The 18,390-nt window shown below is 48.7% G+C and overlaps 1 protein-coding gene across 1 annotated transcript in view; it reads left to right on the forward strand.

Moving 5' to 3' along the window:
• NALF2 (NALCN channel auxiliary factor 2) overlaps positions 1-13,869 on the forward strand; it is a 28,036-nt gene extending 14,167 nt beyond the window's left edge. Inside the window, exons 2-3 of the mRNA XM_045994504.1 lie at positions 12,177-12,348; positions 12,739-13,869. Of these exons, the coding sequence (XP_045850460.1) occupies positions 12,177-12,348; positions 12,739-13,124 (558 nt within the window). The 3' untranslated portion in view covers positions 13,125-13,869. The remainder of the gene's footprint in view (positions 1-12,176; positions 12,349-12,738) is intronic.
• Positions 13,870-18,390: the final 4,521 nt, after the last annotated feature.

The following is an 18,390-nucleotide window of genomic DNA, read 5'->3' on the forward strand; positions in this document are numbered from 1 at the left end:
CAGCAGAGAGCCTGATGTGGGGCTCGATCCCAGGACCCCGAGATCATGACCCGAGCCGAAGGCAGCGGCTTAACCCACTGAGCCACCCAGGTGCCCCTTGACTTGTCTGTTTTAAATATCAGTACATGTGTACGTGTGTGAATTTTATATACATACATATATATGTATACACATATACACACAATACACACACACACACATATATATATATAATTTAATGTCTTTCAAATGATAAATATAGATCTCAGTGCTTATATTTAAAACGGAAGCCTTCTGCTCAACCCCTGAGCCTCACTCTTCAGAGTTAAATATTTCCAAATCTCTTAGCTGTTTCTTCTGATATTTACCCCCGCATTTCAAAATGGCATGCCAATACTACAATATCTTGAGTTTTTTGTTTTAAATATTTATTGACTTTTGTTTTATTGGAGGAGAATTTAGCTCTCTTACTACCAGCAGCAATGTATGAGCACACATAATTCCCCTCCCTTCATATGTCCAGTATTGGCATATTACAATTTCTGATTTTATCAGGATTCCATTTTTACATTCTTAGGACTATAAATATTGTTCACAGCTGAGTCATGTAGAATACTGGATTACATTTCCTTCCTTAGTCAACTTGTTTTCCTGGAGTTAATATTTGCCTTATTTTGCTTAGTTCTGTATGACTTTTTCTAATACATGTCCAATTTCCCCCATCAGAGCTGTAAAATTCATGCAAACACATGAACATCACATAACCCATTACCTCTGCCTTTTTAAAATTTATTTTATTTTTTAAAGATTTTATTTATTTGACAGAGATCACAAGTAGGCAGAGAGGCAGGCAGAGAGAGAGAGAGGAAGGGAAGCAGGCTCCCCGCTGAGCGGCGAGCCTGATGGGGGGTTCAATCCCAGGACCTTGAGATCATGACCTGAGCCCAAGGCAGAGGCTTTAACCCACTGAGCCACCCAGGCGCCCCTGCCTTTTTTTTTAAAGACTTTATTTATCTGACAGAGATCACAAGTAGGCAGAGAGGCAGGCAGAGAGAGAGAGGAAGGGAAGCAGGCTCCCTGCTGAGCAGAAAGCCCGATGTGGGGCTCCATCCCAGGACCCTGAGATCATGTCCTGAGCCGAAGGCAGAGGCTTTAACCCACCAAGCCACCCAGGCGCCCCCCTCTACCTTTTTATTGTAGGTCTCCACCTTACTCCAATCTGAGCTAGTTGTTGGAGGCTTCATTTTCAAGGGCTCAGATTTCAAGTACTTAGCAAGCACCTTTTCTGTATACCTAGCTCCTTGTGAAACACTAAGGGCAATGTACAGATAAGTAAGATACAATCCCTGTCCTCAGGGAGCCTACAGTTTCCAGGATTAAATTTATACAGATGTCTTACTAGAAGGCTTGGGCTTCTTGCAGGGACTTTGATCCAGGCTGTGCCTTTGATCCCACTCTCCAGGTGGGCCTTATCTCTTTCCATCTCTCTCCACTGAATTACCAAACAAATACCAGGCAATCCCCAGGAGAGCAAAGGTGGTCTTAGGCTGCATTAACAGAAACAGAGCTTCCAGGTCAGGAGGGCTGATACTTCTACTTGACTATGTTGATAAACTCTGTTTAGGAATTGGGTTCTGTTGCAAGGGACACAGAAAAATAGGGACTCATCTGAATATGAACAACCAGGATAGAAGAGAGAACTGGAAACCACATCCTATGAAATAATTGGGGGGGAAAAAAGGGAATATTTGGCTCCGTAGAAGAGTAGTCTACACATTGCTATCTCCATTTTCCTTCCTTTACATTTGCTTTTAAATTGGCTACAGTCTGATTTCTGCTGCCACTGCTCCACTGAAACCATTCTCACCGTGATGAGACTGCCAGCATGCTTCTAAGTTCTCATTTGCTGATCACTCCCTATTCTTGGAAACTCTCCTCCCCTAATTTACAGAATGCTACTCTTTTCTGTTCTCCTCTAATCTTTTAGGCCACTCCCTCATCATCTTCATCAGATTCCTTTCCTCCACCATTCCCTTAAATGTTAGTGTTTTCCAGGGATCCACTGTTGGTCCTTTTCTTTTTGTGCTCACTCTCCCTAGGCAATACCATCCACTTCTTGGCCTCCGCTCTTGCTTTATCAGTCAGGGTGAGCTAGGATATGCTGCGGCAACACACAATTCCTGACTATCTGAAGCTTATCACAACAAACAGTTATTTCTTGCTCACAAAACATGTCCAAAACAGGTCAGCAGGGAGCATCTGTTCATGATAGTCACCAAGAGACCCAGGCTAGTGGAGGGTCTGTTTCAACGCTGCTTCCACGGTCAGCAGCAGAGGGAAGAGAATATGCCACATCATATGCCAACTCTTAAAGCTTCTCCTATAAAGTGATCCACATCACTCCAACTCACATTTCATTGGCCAACGTAAGTCATAGGGTCATGCCTAACTTCAAAGGGTAGGGGAAAGTATACTCCTACCATGTTTCTAATGATTAACTCCTTATCCCTTCGTGATTTATCTCTGGCCCAGACCTTCCTTCTGAGCTCAGACCATTATGTCCAACTGTCTTCTTGACATTTCTATCTAGCTGAGCCACATGTACTTCAAAGTCAATATGGTAAAAAAAACAATTCATCTTTTTAACTCCCAAATCTGCTCTACCTCCTGATTCCCTTCTGTAATGAATGAAACTACTATTCGTCCTGCCACCCAAGCCAGAAACCTGGTAGTCATCCTGGACCCATCCCTCTCCCTCATTCTGTACCTCCATAAGTTATCCTGTTGATGCTACCTCCTTGATGTTTCTTCTCACATCCGCGCCTTCTCTCCATTTCTTTTTTTTTTTTCAAAGCGAATTCTCTCCATTTCGTAATTGTGTGCTACTGCCTTAGTTGAGGTCCCCAACATCTCTCACTCAGATTATTGAAATAGTTTCCTGTCACCCTACCTGTGGTCTTGATGCCTATATTCTACCATCCACACTTTCAGGCATAGCCTGAAAAGTTAGCCACAAAAGTGACATGTGATCTTTTAAAAAGATGTTATTTAAAACCCATAAAAGGCTTGGGGTGCCTGGGTGGCTCAGTGGGTTAAGCCTCTGCCTTCAGTTCAGGCCATGATCCCAGGGTGCTGGGATTGAGCCCCATGTTGGGCTTTCTGCTCAGCAGGGAACCTGCTTCTCTCTCTCTCTCTCTCTCTCTCTCTCTCTCTCTGCCTGCCTCTCTGCCTACTTGTGATCTCTGTCAAATAAATAAATAAAATCTTTTTAAAAATAAAATAAAATAAAACCCATAAAGAGCTTTCAATTGTATATAAGATGAAGCCCACCTCCTCCTTGGCATCCAGAGTATATCATAATATGAGCAAGGCCTTCCTCTGCAACTGCACCTCCCATTACACCCCCCTTTGCAGCCTCTAACTAAGCTAAACTCCCTAGAGTGTCTGAACCCTACACTATTTCACACATCCAGGCCTTTATACCTGCTGATTCCTTTGCTCAAAGTACACTTATTCCTGCCCTATTCTGCCTAGCGAACTTCTTCCAATTTTTTCCCAAGTCCCAACTCAAGCCTCCTCCTCATGGAGATGTTTTCCTATCCTCAGCGTTCAAAATACTGTTGATCACTCCTCCCTCTACGCTCGCACTGTATCAAGTACATACTGTTTAGCACAGTGACTTATAATGATTGATTCACATGGTTGTCTCTCCTTCTTCTTGAAGATAGCAATCTTATCTTACTCATCTTTATCATATGTATCCCCTCATTGCAGTGCCAGATATTCAGAAGATGTTCAGAAAGTGATCCCTGCATGAACAAATGAATGGGAAGATCTGACTCAGGGAAGTTTACAAATAACTGCAGGGCTATCCAGGGGGACAGGAAGCTGACTGTAGATCTAGTAAGAGCCATGAGTAAAGCCACAGAAAGGCATTATCTCAGCTGGAAAGAAGGGAGAACTTCTTTAACTGCTAGAGTTGTCTAAAGATACGGACTGCTCGGGGCGCCTGGGTGGTTCAGTGGATTAAGCCGCTGCCTTCGGCTCAGGTCATGATCTCAGGGTCCTGGGATCGAGCCCCGCATCGGGCTCTCTGCTCTGCAGGGAGCCTGCTTCCTCCTCTCTCTCTGCCTGCCTCTCTGCCTACTTGTGATCTCTCTCTCTGTCAAATAAATAAATAAAATCTAAAAAAAAAAAAAAGATATGGACTGCTCTAGGAGAGAGTAAATGCCCTGTGACAATAGCACTTGGTAGTGATGTTAGAGTGGAAATTCCAACAGCAGACAGGGAAGTGGAGTGATGACTCTCACAGTCCCTTCCATTCCGGAGTGATCATGAACCTGCCTCCACTGCTCATCTGATTAATATGAATCAGCCAGGCTCCTTAAGAGCTACCCCTGCATTAGGAACACCACTTTCACTGCTCATCTGATTAATATGAATCAGCCAGGCTCCTTAAGAGCTACCCCTGCATTAGGAACACCACTTTTTCACTGACAAGACTAACCCCTGGCCAAGCCAGGCCCACGCAGCCATTGGCCTTTGAGCGGATGGCCTGGAATGTTTAGAGGTGCATGGTCCGTCTGGAACTGCACTGGCTTTAAGTTCTTACCCACCTCTCCAGACATCTCCTCCAGGCCAGGCCAAAGCACTTGAACCCATGACTACTCATTCTCTGAAGCAGGAAAGCTGTTGGTTATTTTTATAGCCACTTAAGCAAGGCCGTATCATCCACCTGGATTTGCCCTGTAATGCCTCTAATCCCAGTCTGACTCTGCCAATCCCAATGAACTACAGCTATCTTCAGAGTTATGTCCATGATCTCTTTTCCCTGAATTGGAGACTGACTTTGACCTTACCCTGTCCTGATCCACTTCTTTGAAAGCCCAGAATCAGGAATAGGACCATGTGGTTCTTTTCAGACCCTGCCCTAGGAGGTACCTCACAAAATTCTAGGTGTACTGATGGATGTGGTGCAAAGAGGCATGGGGTTAGTTGTCAGAGGATGCGTTTTAATCTGGCTTTGTAGCTGATTTCTTACATGTCTCCAACTCAGCTAAACCAATCCCTTTTTCTGGGCCTCAGTTTCCTCCTAGGTAAATTATGGGGGTGGGTGGTTACTTCTGTGCTGTGGATGGTGGGTTTCATCCCTGAGTCCAGCCCAGATTGTTGCTTTGCCCCCACAGGTTCTGCAGCTGTAGCTCCTGGCCAAGGGTCCCAGGAGTCCATTAAGAAAACAAGCAGCCATAAAGAGAAGGTCTGCAGGGAGGATTTTGGATGGGGAAACAGGCCCTAGGGACATTAGCAAGTTGGAATCCAAGAAGGAAACTGCTGACTTTCTGGCTGGCAAGAGCAGAAACTCTCCTCTCTGGATGGTTTTTCAGCTCTTAAACCAAGAAGTCCAGGATGGCCTCCTCTTTCTAAACCCTTTGGCCCTGAATCTTGGCTTTGGACACTGTGTGTGTATATACTCACCTGTGTGGATTCACACAGCATTGTGGGGGCCAGGAGAAGTCAGTCACTTCTTTGCAAAGGAGCATAGGGGTGAGGATGCCCTGGGCAGGGCTGCAAACCAGGAAGGAGGAAGGTAAACCTCTCTCAGTTCTCCTGGTCCTCTCTAAATTTGCAGCTACAGAGCCCAGGAGGGTTTCTCATCTTTTCCCGCTCCCAATTCAAGAGTGGCTTAGCGGCCCAGTTGGGAGGAGGGGTGGGATAGGCTTCTCAGCTTCCTTTTTGGGTTAATTGGTGTTCCCTCTAGTTACTCCCTGCTTCCTTCCCCTCCCAGTTCCCATAGCAACTTGGCTGCAGCAGCCAGAACTTGATTGAGCCCAGTGGTGGCCTGACTGAGATGGGAAAGGGGTTCTGTAGGAAAAGGAGGGCACTGCTGGGTAAAGTCTTCCAACCCCACCCATCCTCTGCCACTACCTGGAAGGTCCAGGATGGTTAAGCTTAGAGGACAGCACATGATGCAGAAGGCTTTTCTGCCAAGGCTGGAGTTTGAAGAGCCTGAAAGCCCAGAGCCAGCCTGGTTCTCAGCTGTCCTCCCCCTTGCATGCCTTTGTTTGCCCTGTCCCTGAGTGTGGAATTCACAGTCGTTGGTAAGATTGTCTGGTAAGGAGAACCATGGACTGAGAGGCAAGAAATCAGGTTTCAAGTTTCTCCCTCTGCCATTACTTTATGTGACTACAGACAAGTCATTTCCCCTTTTCTGGGCCTCAGTTTCTTCATCCATCAAATGCAACTAGAGGGGCTAATCTGATAGTTCTCTGTGTATTATAATTACCCAGGGTGTTTTGAAAAACTACGTAAGTGTGGGTCCCACAAAGAATCTTTGCTGGTCTAGAGGGCATTTTTTAAAGACTCTCTGAGTGGTTCTAATATGCAGCCAGAGTTGAGAGACTAGAGCAAGAGATCTCCAAGTGTCTCCCAACAGACTGTTGTCCTGTTTTGAGACATTTCTTCCTTTTCCCTGCATGTTCCACCTCCAGCAGGCCCCACAGCTTCCTTAACCCTGGCTCTCCTAGCTCTTTCCTGTCCTTATGGTTGAGTACTCAGGCCACCCCCTGTGACTGTCCAAACAGGCCCGTGCCCTCTGGCTCAGTCCTCATACTGATCAGTCGGGGCAAGCTACTTAGGCTTGATAAGAGAAAAGGGATGCAGAAACTAAGGTAGGTTTGCTGCCCAGATGGCAGCCCCGAGAGACAGACTTTTCACTTGAGAAGGACCCTAGGCCATCTCCTGAAGCAGGTGAGCCAACAGTGGCCTCAGTTGGCCCTTTATGAGGCCAAGAAATTGGATTACCTCTCAGCCCCTTTTTGCTCTTCCTCCATTCCCCTCATTGGCTCATTGCCTGTTCCTGCCTAACCAGCCACAGGCCTGGTGTCCTCCTCAGGCAATCTGTCACCCACTTATTGTCATGGTAACCCAGACTAGGGGGTATGGGGCTTGAGGGAGGGTCTTGTAATTAAGGAAAAAGGCCGCACTCCTACTGTAAGTTCCTCCCACCCCACCCCACCCTACCCCCCCCACCCCCCCACCCCTGCTGCCAACCCCTTCCTCCCTCTCTCTCTCCCTCTATCCCAGCATACAGGTGAGTGCCCCGCCACCATCCCCTGTTATTAGGCCCATCACAGTTGCCTGGGAGAAGTGCTACAACTCCAGCTGGCCTTCTCTCATAGGAGCAGGAATATTCAACTGGAAGAGCCCAGGGAGACTCCTACAGGGAACTCTGAACGCAATCAGTGGAAGAGGGAGCGATTCCATGCACTTGGAGTGAGGACCAAGGAGGATCCTGGGTCCAGGCTGCTGAGATTGGGGCAAGGCCTGTGGACAAAGCCTCACCTTGGCACTCTGGGTTCCAAAAGATGGAGAGGATTCTCTGAGGCACTGGGATCCTTAGCTCTAGGCATCTTCTTTTCTTTCTTGCCTTGCTTTTATTTCTTCCACCTTCCTTCTGCTCTCTTATTCATCTTCTCATCCCCACTTTTTTATATCCCCATCTTCCTCACCCACTTTATTTTTTTATTTTTTTTAAAGATTTTATTTATTTATTTGACAGAGAGAGATCACAAGTAGACAGAGAGGCAGGCAGAGAGAGAGAGAGGGAAGCAGGCTCGCTACTGAGCAGAGAGCCCGATGCGGGACTCGATCCCAGGACCCTGAGATCATGACCTGAGCCGAAGGCAGTGGCTTAACCCACTGAGCCACCCAGGCGCCCCCCTCACCCACTTTAATTCCCTTGCTCACTCTTAACCTCAACTTTGTGACTTCTTACCCCTCCTCTTCACAAACACCCTCTTACACCCTCTGGTGTCCCCACCCTCTTATCCCCCTTCTCTTCTAACCCTTCATCTTCTCTCACCTTCACTGCATCCTTACACCTCCCTTACCCTCCATCTCTTATTCCTCTGCTCTTTCTCTTCAGGTCTACCCCCATCATCACCATTTCCTACTCTCCAACTCCCTACTCTTTTTCACTCTCTCTTTCTTACACACTCCTCCTTCATACCCTTTTACCCAACTGCCACTCTCTTCTACCCCTTAGGCTCCCTCTTACCAGTTCACCTCTCTCTTACCCTGCCTCTTACCCTCACTGGATCTCTTACACTCTCCTTTAATTCCCTTCTCCTTTCTTTGCACATACCTTTTATCCCAACAATTTCACTTTTAAGAGCTTGTATAACAAAATTTAAGACAAGTGTACAAGAGACATATATATGAAGATAGTCACCAAAGCATTGTTTATAATAGTGAGAACTTGGAAATAACTGAAATATCCATCCACAGGAGATTGGTACTCTTCCCACCCCATTCATACAAAACTCTCTGTTCTTTTAGCATGCCATGAATTTACTTACCTCCACACTTCCTTCACCTCAGCCTGGAATTCCCTTTGGTCTCATCTCTACCCATTCCATCTAAAATCCTACTCTGAGTTCTAGCTCAACTGTTATCTTCTCGCCAAAATCTTCCCCAGCTTTTCTATTTGCTTCCCTTCAATGGCCCGTGGTTTACCTCTCCTACAGTAGAGATCACATGCCATAGATTCAAATTAGATGCATCTACCCTATGAAACTGGAATTTCTCCTAGAGTAGGGATTGGTTCTCATTTACGTGTCCTGTTCATTCAGTCAACAGACTTTTTTAATGTATATTGTGCAGAGTACACAATAGTCAATAAGACAAACCCTGTCTGCTCTCATGCATCGTGCATTTTAGTGAGGCTGACTGAGAAAACCCAAACGAAGATGCGGACAAAGTCGTGCTTGTGGTGAAGAAAACACTTAAGAAAAAGAGGGAGTAATGAGAAGGCATCCTCTAACTAGAAGGGTCAGGAAGACCATCTCTGAGGACTTGACCTGTGAACCAGGCCTGAAAGATGAGAAGAACCTAGCCATGCAAAAAGGCCAGGGTGGGGTTTGGAGCGCATTCCAAGCCAAAAGAACAGTATGAGCCAAGGTCCTGTGGTAGGAAGAAGTAGGGTATGTTCAAGGTAAAGAAAGAAAACCTATGTGTGTACATGTGGAGCATGATGAATTTGAAGGGAGAGATAGAAAATGAGCTTGGAGAGACAGATGGAAGCCAAGTTATGCAGGGGCTTGAGGTCCATGGTCAGAAGGTTTGGGTTATATTCTACATGCATTGAAGGGTTTGAAACAAGGGAGTAATAGGATCTGATTGTGTTTGAAGATCACTGTTACTCATGTATGAACAGTGGATTGGAAAGATGAAGAGTAGAGGCAGGGAGGCCAAATAAGAGACTCTTGTACAGTTGATAGTAGTGGCCTGCACAAAGTTGTGGAAATGGAGTAAGAATTGGCAAGCCTCACTGACGGACTGCATGCAGGGGTGCACAGAAAGAGAGGAATAAAGGCTGACACCTAGGTTTCTGTCTTGAATACCTGGGTAGCTGGCCATGGCACTTCATTGAAATGGTCCAAACTTGGAAATGAGGGCAGACTTAGAGTAAAAAAAAAAAAAAATGAAGACCTTCATTGTAAGATTTAGAGCATGTTAAATGTGAGGTGTTGGTGAGCTGTCAAAGCACCAAGCAACACTCTGTTCCTCAGGGGGTGGATTTGCACTGCAACCCACTGCCGCCCACCACCACCACCCATCACCACCCCCTGCTTTGGAAAAGGCTTCTGTGGGGCTGCATTGTGAAAGTTCCTGTTCGCGGTGAAGTTATTTGTATTTTACTGAAAGTGTTTAAAGTCAGCATAAGAAGCTCTGACCATGTGGTTCTTGATATGATGGAACGGCTTCCAGCAGCACTGTGACCAGGACTCTTGTTCAAAATACAGATTCCTAAGCTCACCTCAGTCCTCTTGAAGCTAATCTATTTAACAAGTGCCCCAGGGGATTCTGAGGCCCATGGAAATCTAAGTACCTTTGCTGTGAGAAGCAACAATGACAAGGTGCCCCTGAAGATATGAGGAGGCTGGGGGCAGGGCTAGCCCCATACAGGAGTTGCCTGTGCATCCTGTTGATGTGCTGTATGGCAGGTCTGGGGCGGGGCCTGAGATCCTGCTCTTCTCACAAACTCCTAGGTGATGCTGAGGCTGCTGGTCCACATCCACACTTTCAATAGCAAAGAGCTAGCTCAGTGGTTCTCAGTGGGGGATGATTCTGACCCCCCCCCCCCGACCCAGGGACATTTGACAATGGCCAGAGACATTTTTTGGTTGTTATACTGGGTGGAGTCAAGAAATGTTGCTCAAGGGGTGCCTGGGTGGCTCCATCGTTAAGCGTCTGTCTTCGGTTCAGGTCATGATCCCAGGGCCTGGGATCCAGTCCTGCGTCAGGCTCCCTGCTCAGTGGAAAGCCTGCTTCTCCCTCTCCCACTCCCCCTGTTTGTGTTCTCTCTCTCGCTGTGTCTCTCTCTGTCAAATAAATAAAATCTTTTTTAAAAATGTCACTCAGTATCTTATAATGCACAAGACAGTTGCCAGTACAAAGGATCCAGTCCATGGATATTTACCTAAAGAAAATAAAAACACTAAATCAAAAAAATATATGCACCCCTATGTTTATAGCAGCATTATTTACAATACCCAAGATATGGAAGCAACCCAAGTGTCTATTGATAGATAAATGGATAAAGAAGATACGGGGTGTGTGTGTGTGTCTATGTGTGTGTGCGTGCATGTGTGATGGAATATAACAGAATGGAAATAAAAGTCATAAAAAGAATGGGATTGTGCCATTTGAGACAACATGGACCCAGAGGGTATTGTGTTAAGTGAAATAAGTCACACTGAGAAAGGCAAATACATATGCTTTCACTTATATGTGGAATCTGAAAAAGCAAAACAAATGAAAAAGAAACAAAGCAGAATCAGACCTAGAAATACAGGGAACAAATTGAAGGTCACCAGAAGGGGAGAGGATGGAGAGATGGGCAAAATGAGTGAAGGGAACTGGGAGATACAGGCTTCCAGTGACGGGACAAATAAGTCACAGGAGTAAAAGGCACAGCACAGGGATTAAAGTCAATGGTATTATCATGTTGTATGGTGGCAGATGGTAGCTATACTCATGGGGACTATAGCATAGAGTTGTTGAATCACTATGTTGCACACCTGAAACTGTGTAACATTGTATGTCAACTATATTTCAATTTAATTAATTAGTTGATTTTAAAAACTTTGTTTTAAGATTTTATTTATTTGAGAGAGAGAGAGAGAGCACGAGCCGGAAGGAAAGGCAGAGGGAGGAGAAGCATGCTCCTTGCTGAGCAGGGAGCCTGTTGTGGGGCTTGATATCAGGATCCCTGGATCATGACCTGAGCCGAAGGCAAATGCTTAACTGACCGAGCCACCCACACACCTCTTTAAAATTAAAAAAAAAAAAAATCATTTATTCAGTTCAAAATGTTAGCTGTGGTTACTGTGGAGAAAGTCTGGGCTTGATGATAACCAAAGAGTACAGAGCAGGGAACCTCAGCGAGGACCCAGTGCCTGGTCGAAGTGGGCTATATGGGAACAGAAAGTATACTGAGAAGTGAAACTGCAAAGGAGCGTTTGCAAACGAAACGTGCCATCTGCCCCACACTGTGGCTGAAGCCAACAGGACAGAGCATGGATTCAGTAGAGCCTGAAAACACAAGTGGTGCCTGGTTAAGGCAGATTCCTATTTTCATTAAAACTAACCCTTCACATTGGTATTGCACTTCAGAGTTTACAAAAACATTTTCGCATGTGTCTTATTATCTTATCCACGTAACACCCTAATGAGGGAGGGCAGGGATTATTCCTTCCATCGCTTTCTTCAATTTAGAAACTTTACACCATCAGCCAAAGAAGTGTTTGCAGAATGGAACAGAACTGAAATTTACCTCATTGTAAGTGACTCCAGACAAGTCAGGATACCTCCTGGGGTCAACGAAACCAGTAGGGTTGGATGGGGTGATCCGTAAAACCCCTTCCAGCTCTGACATAGGAGTAAGTAGTTTTGTGATTTTACCAGTAAAAAGAAAACGTAAGACTTGGAGGACTGCAGGTGAGGGGCCTTAGGACTTGGGACTATGAGATGGGAGATTTTAGAGGAGGATTAGTGGTCTATGACCCCCACCCTTCTCTCCCACCCCCTGGATCCTGGTGTTGGGCGGGTGGGCAAATACACCCCCTCCTTCATCCCTGCCTTTTGAGGTAGGAAGGGACTGGCACCCGGGCTGACGCTCTTTCCTCTCCCCTTAGGCTGTCTACAAGGCCTGGCTGTGCTCCGAATACTTCAGCGTGACCCAGCAGGAATGCCAGCGCTGGGTGCCCTGTAAGCAGTACTGTCTGGAAGTGCAGACTCGGTGCCCCTTTATACTCCCGGACAACGAGGAAATGGTGTACGGAGGGCTTCCTGGCTTTATCTGTACAGGTAAAGGCAGAGCGTTGATGTCGAGGAGGGAGGAGGCTGGGGGCCCAGGGCAGACACCAGTTTGGGGGCATGGGAGCAGGGAGGACGACAGGAAAGTCAGATTAGAAGAAGCCTAGTGCCTTGAAGAGTGGGCAGTGAGGTCCCCAGGTTCGGACAGGGCCGAGCAGAGCAGGGGCAAAGAGCACGGGGGCCATCTCTCTCTGCAACTTGCCCAAGAAACTGTCTGGGATCCCTGGGAGAGAAGTATCCAGAAAGGGAAGTCACCAAGGGACAGGGGGAAAGGAGTCTGGGCCAGGGCTACCAGTGCAGTCACAGCTTTGAAAAATCTCCTCTCTAGGAAAGCCACCTGTCCCTTTAGCACGCCACCACACCTTCCTTATCCATTGGCAGGGTTGCTGGATACTTCGCCAAAGCGGCCGGAAACCAAGTGCTGTGACGTGCAGTGGGTCTCCTGTGAGTCGGAGAAGAAGAAGTTCAAGGAGACTGAGGCCCCCAAAACCCACCACCAGCAATTTCACCACTCCTATTTCCACCACTACCACCAACAGTACCACCATTTCCACCCCCGCCATGACCCCCCCGGCCACATCAGCCACAAGCCCTCCCTGCTGCCGGTCTCCGGGGGCTCCCGCCTCAGCCCCAGCAGGATCCGGCTCTATGTCCTTGTTCTCATGCTCCTCCATACCATGGTGTCCTTCTCCAGCAGCCAGGGCGGTGGAGGACTGGGGCTGGAGGCACTGCCGGCCCTAGATGAGGGCCTGACTCGGGAAGAGTGACAGCAGGAAGGGAGGACAGACCTCCACCGCACACTGACATCAGCTCCATCCCCCCAGGGGGAGGGGGAGGAGCTCCTCCCATGGGAGGTATAGGACCAGGTGGGGGGCGGGGGGAAATGGGGGGCCACACATCACCCCCAACGTACCCCCACCCCAAAAGCAGCTCCAGCAGAAGGGCCAGAGGGCCCCAGGGAGCTGTAAAACTCATCTGGGAGAACAAGGCAGGAGCAACAGGTGCCCCCCCCAGGTCCCCATTTATGGGGCTTAGCAAAAAAAGGGGGGGGAGTGGGGGCTGGACATATCCACTCCTGCTGAGAGCCCTGACCCTAGGGAAGGAGGCTGCTCAACCAGCCTTGGCCCTGCAGGGAATGTTGGGGGGCACAGAGGGGAGAAGATCTTTCCCCCCTCCGCATTCCTTTTGTTGCCACGATCCTTAATTCCCTCCTGCCCATACCCCTATAGGCAATGGCAGACGGTGCAGTGGCCCTTCTCCTACTCCAGCGCACCTTGCCCCATGTGGGGCCACCACAGGCAAGTGCCAGGCTGGGAGATGAGGTGCATACCGTCATGGCTAGGTCGGGGCCCGGTTAAGCTGTGCCCTGCCACCCTAGGCAATGAGGGATAGGAATGGGGTACAGAATGAGTGGTGAGAGAGAGTGGAGATAGGGAAGAGGGAGAAGAGAGGAGGGCAGGGGAGTGGAGAGGAGAGTAGGGGAGAGGAAGGGAGGATAGAGGAGAAGAAAGGAAGGTAGAGAAGAGGTGAGGAGGGAGGAGAGAAGAGAGGAGAATGTGGGAGAAGAGGAAGAGAGCAGGGGAGGGGGATGGGAGGAGAGTAGAGGAGGGGAGCAGAGAGGAGAAGAAAGGAGAGGAAAGAAGAGGGGAGAGGAGAGAAGAGCAGATGACAGGAGAGGTGAGGAGAAGAGAGTAAGGAAGGAAAGAGGGAGAAGAGAGGAGAGAGGAGGAGAGAAGAATGGAGGTGAGGAGAATAGGGGAGGAGAGAAGAGGAGAGAGGAGAGCAGAGGAGAGGGGAGGGGAGGGGCAGAGAGGAGAGGAGAGGAACAGAAGGGAGGGGAGAGATGTGGGCAGAGAGCTTAGAGAAATGACCGAATTGTCTACAGTCACCTGGCTTGGGGAAGATGAATGATCAGTGTTGAGGCAGGCTTGAGAACAGCTCCCCAAGTCAGAAAGGGTTACATAAAGAGTCCTTCAGGGAAAGAGCACAGGAAGTCTGTTGTTGGGCCTCGAAACAGAAGGCTGATAGCACATGGTCAGACTGCCACTGTCTGAAGGGCCATTATCTTACAGAAGGTGCACATACTCCCAAGGGCCACTCTTGCCCTGGAGATCTGAGCCTTGAGGCCAATGATGTTTCCATTTCTGATCTCCATGGGGAGGAGGGACTTAAGCCCAGTGGGTCAGGCCTGGCCTGGGTCCCCATACACACCCTCATTCTGTCCTAGCCCAGGCCTCCATGAAGGAGAACTTGGTGGCATTGCCCCAGGGCTTTCCAGAGATGAGCCTTCCCCATCCCCACCCTGTCCCCATCCCCAGCCTACCAAAGAGTATTTGCCCCTTCTCATCTCTGACCCCATGGGTTACTATCTCAACTGTGGAACAACCAGACTCTTCCTCACCCTGTAGCAGGTCCCCTGATCCAGGCACCCCTACCCCCTCCTGGAGAAGGTCCAGAGACAGGCAAGAGGACCCACTGAATAAAGATAATGTGCTGTCTTTTCTTGGCTGGGACTGGAAATACTCAGTCATGCCTGAGAGCTAGACAAGAAATGAGGCCTCCAAGGCCCCTTGAGGGCTATTAGCCTTGTGCTGATCTTCTGGGAGTGGGAGGCCACATTACCTGGGACATTTACAAGCCAAGAAGAGCAGACAAGAAAGGCAACCAGAACTGTGTCCCTGGGACAGGCCAAGGGGATTTCGGTGCCAGGAGGTCCTGTGTCCTAGGCTGCATGTGATGCCAGCAAGTGATGGAAGGGGGAGGGGACAGCCTGAAGTGGTTGTCAGGGGAGAGATGGGAGACCTCCCCAGGAGAGAAGGTATCATTCAAGGACTTCCACTGGGTCCCAAATCGGCTCCATGAGACTGGGGAGTCCTTCCCTGCCAGTTTTCTCATTTGCCACAGCCTGTTTCCGTCCCCTGACCCCCGTGCCCTGCCCACACCCTCTCCCCATTTGGCCCACAGCACTTCGGGCCTAGCCACATGCCCCATCCCTAGAGTGCTCTTTTCAGCTGGGGAGGGGAAGAGGTGCTGGCTCCTTTTCAGAAACGCTTCTGTAGATGTGAGAGACCCTAGGTCCTGCCTTCTAACTCCTGCATCCTCAGGAGGGGAAAGGGGACTGGGAAGTAAAGGGGGACCTTAGGGCCCCAAAGAATGGACCCTTGGAGACTCCCATCCTCTCTTCCCCATCACCAAGTGCCCAGGAGACCCCTGGCTCAGACCAGCCCAGGGCCTTGCCCAGTGGCAGGGGAAAGGGGCACCTCACTCCACCTCAAAGTCATTTGACTGTCCCTGTCCCCCTCACCACCCAGATCTTCCACCACCCCTCCAGCTGCCCCCTGCCCTCCATCACAGGCAGCAGAGCTGGGCAGCTTTCTTATGCCATTTTCTACACTGTGCTTCATGAATAGACTTTTCTTGCACTAGTTCCTATGACTGAGTCTCCAAGCTGGATTCCTAGTAGTCCCCCGTCCCTTCCGCCCTCACCTGGCTATGATTCAGTTGTTCCCCTTCCCCCTGCCTCTGTGTTTCGGTGAGAGTCTCTGTATGTGTACTGCTTTCTGTTTTGTTGCATTGTGGGGCAGAGACTTCTCTGCCCTTGTTTAACCCCATAAAGAAATAAATGGTAAGACTTGATGATAACCCTCCCTTCATGGCTTTGTTCCATGGTGTCAAGCACTGGGAGAGAGGAGAAAGTCTAGGGTTTGTGGAAGGGGTGGGACCAGAGGACACTGACCCCTGTGCCCTACTTCTTGGTGGCTTAAGTCTCAAAAAAAAAAAAAAAAAGAAGAAAAGAGGAAACTCTACAGGAGGCCATTCAGATGAGGAATCACAAAATCAACCTTCCTCTGGGATCAGGCAGATAAGGGTGAGTGCACAAGGTGGGCCAGGCTGAGGCGAAGGTCAGACTCCAAGGCTGTGAGTAGTGAGAAGGGCACGGTGTGTGCATTCCACAGGGGACAGCTCAAGTCCAAGTTTGTCTTGTGGGAATGTGGGCATAGGGATGCCAGATCTTGCCTTTTTTCTTTGTGAATCCCCCTCGTTTCTAAATGTTGGATTACGTCTGCAGAAAGCAAATCTCCATGTGGGCTTAAGACATATGCTGTCCTCACAGGGCCTGGGGATCACCGGGTTCCCACATCTGCTGCAACCTTTGGTTGCAGTCTACCAGCCTCATGTCTCCTCTGCTGCTTCACTGGGGGCCTGTGTACCCAGCACAGAAGTGAAAGGCCCTCAGGAAGAACTGCGGGAAGGGCAACAGACAGAGCCCTCCGCCACCACCAGCTTTTCACATAAACAGGGCAAGGGAGGGCATGTGTTAAGAGGGAATCTGGTGTCCTCACCCAGCTTCTGAATTCCTGTGCCAAGAAAGCACAAGTTCCCCCAACATCCCCAAGGTAACAGAGCTGGGAGGTTAGGACATCATCGCAAGCACAAACTCTAGCACTGATGTCTACTACTAGTCTGGCTTGGCACGAGTTTCTTGACTTCTTTGAGCCGTGGTGACCTCATCTGTCCAAAGGGTTATTGGGGGAATTTACATGGCATACCTATAGCACTTTGCACAACAGCATCCATGGAAGGGAGCTGCACAAGTATTGATCATGATTATTGTCACTGCTCAGTCTTTTTTCTCTTTCCTTCACCTCCACTTAAAGATCTTATTTATTTATCTATTTATTTGAGAGAGAGAGAGAGTGTGTGGCAGGGAGGAGCAGAGGGAGAGGGACAAGCAGACTCTGCTCTGAGTGCAGAGCCCCACATGGGACACAATCCCAAGATCGTGACCTGAGCCAAAATCAAGAGTCGGAGGCTTAACCGACTGAGCCACCCACCTAGGTGCCCCTTCACTCCCCACTTAAAATGGTCACCAAGTTTTGTCAGTTCTACCTCTGTCACATGTTGGCTCCTGCTTCTCCTTTCCACTCCCCCCGACTCTGCCACTTAACATGCCTGTGGTAGCTCCTGCCTGGACTACTGCAATGGCCTACCAACTCCTCTCTTGTTCAGTCACTCCAACTCCGATCCATCCTCCCCCATCACAGGGTGCTGAGGCACTTAGGAGGCACTCCAAAAATACATGAAAGTTCATGAAAGAACTGTCACCATGCAGCACACATCTAATCTTCCTAAAGCAAAGAAATTATCCCTGTGATCCAAACATCGGTTGGCTCCATGTTGCCTGTACAGTCAAGAGTAAACTTCGGAGCCTGACTTTCAAGGTTCTGCATGTTCTGATCCTATCCACCAGTCTGATCTTCCACGGTAGGCTACCCCACACTCAAGTCCCAGCCACATTTGCCTGCTGGCTGTTCACTGAAGGAGCTCCTTGCTTTGTCATCTCCTACCCTTGGGTCACATCTGTTTCTTCTTCTGAGAGAGAGAGGGAGAACACAAGAAGGGGGAGGGTCAGAGGTAGAAGCAGACTCCCTGATGAACGGGGATCCTGATGCAGGACTCGATTCCGGGATTCCAGGATCATGACCCGAGCCAAAGGCAGTCGCCTAACTGACTGAGCCACCCAGGTGCCCCCACATTGTTTCTTCTGCCTGGAGTGCCTTCTCTCCACCTCTACCTATCACTGCCTCCCCTAATTTTCACAGTCCAGCCCAAATGCCCCCTCCGCTATGAAGACTTCCACACTCCCCCTCTCCCAAGCCAAGAATGATCTGTACTTCTAGAACACTTTGCACGCATTGCACCTTATTCGTGGTACTTATTACATTCTGCCTCTATTCAACACAGTCATTTATTCATCAAAACATACCAATGGAGGAACGCCTATACATGTCAGGCACTGTGCTCCATGCTGTGAATACAGCAGTAAAAGACCTACACACAATACAGCCAAAGGATAACATGATGTTCTGTGGCAACCATGATAAACTTACTCTAACTTTCAAGCTGTTCTCTCACCACATGTCAACAAAGAGAGCCAGGCTCTCCTGGCAATGGGCATAGGGAAGAAAGGTGAGGGACTACAGGAGGCTACACACCCACAGTACTAAGGGAGTGAAAGACACCTTGGCCATG

Source organism: Meles meles, chromosome X, assembly GCF_922984935.1.
Source record: "Meles meles chromosome X, mMelMel3.1 paternal haplotype, whole genome shotgun sequence".
NCBI classification, from domain to species: domain Eukaryota; kingdom Metazoa; phylum Chordata; class Mammalia; order Carnivora; family Mustelidae; genus Meles; species Meles meles.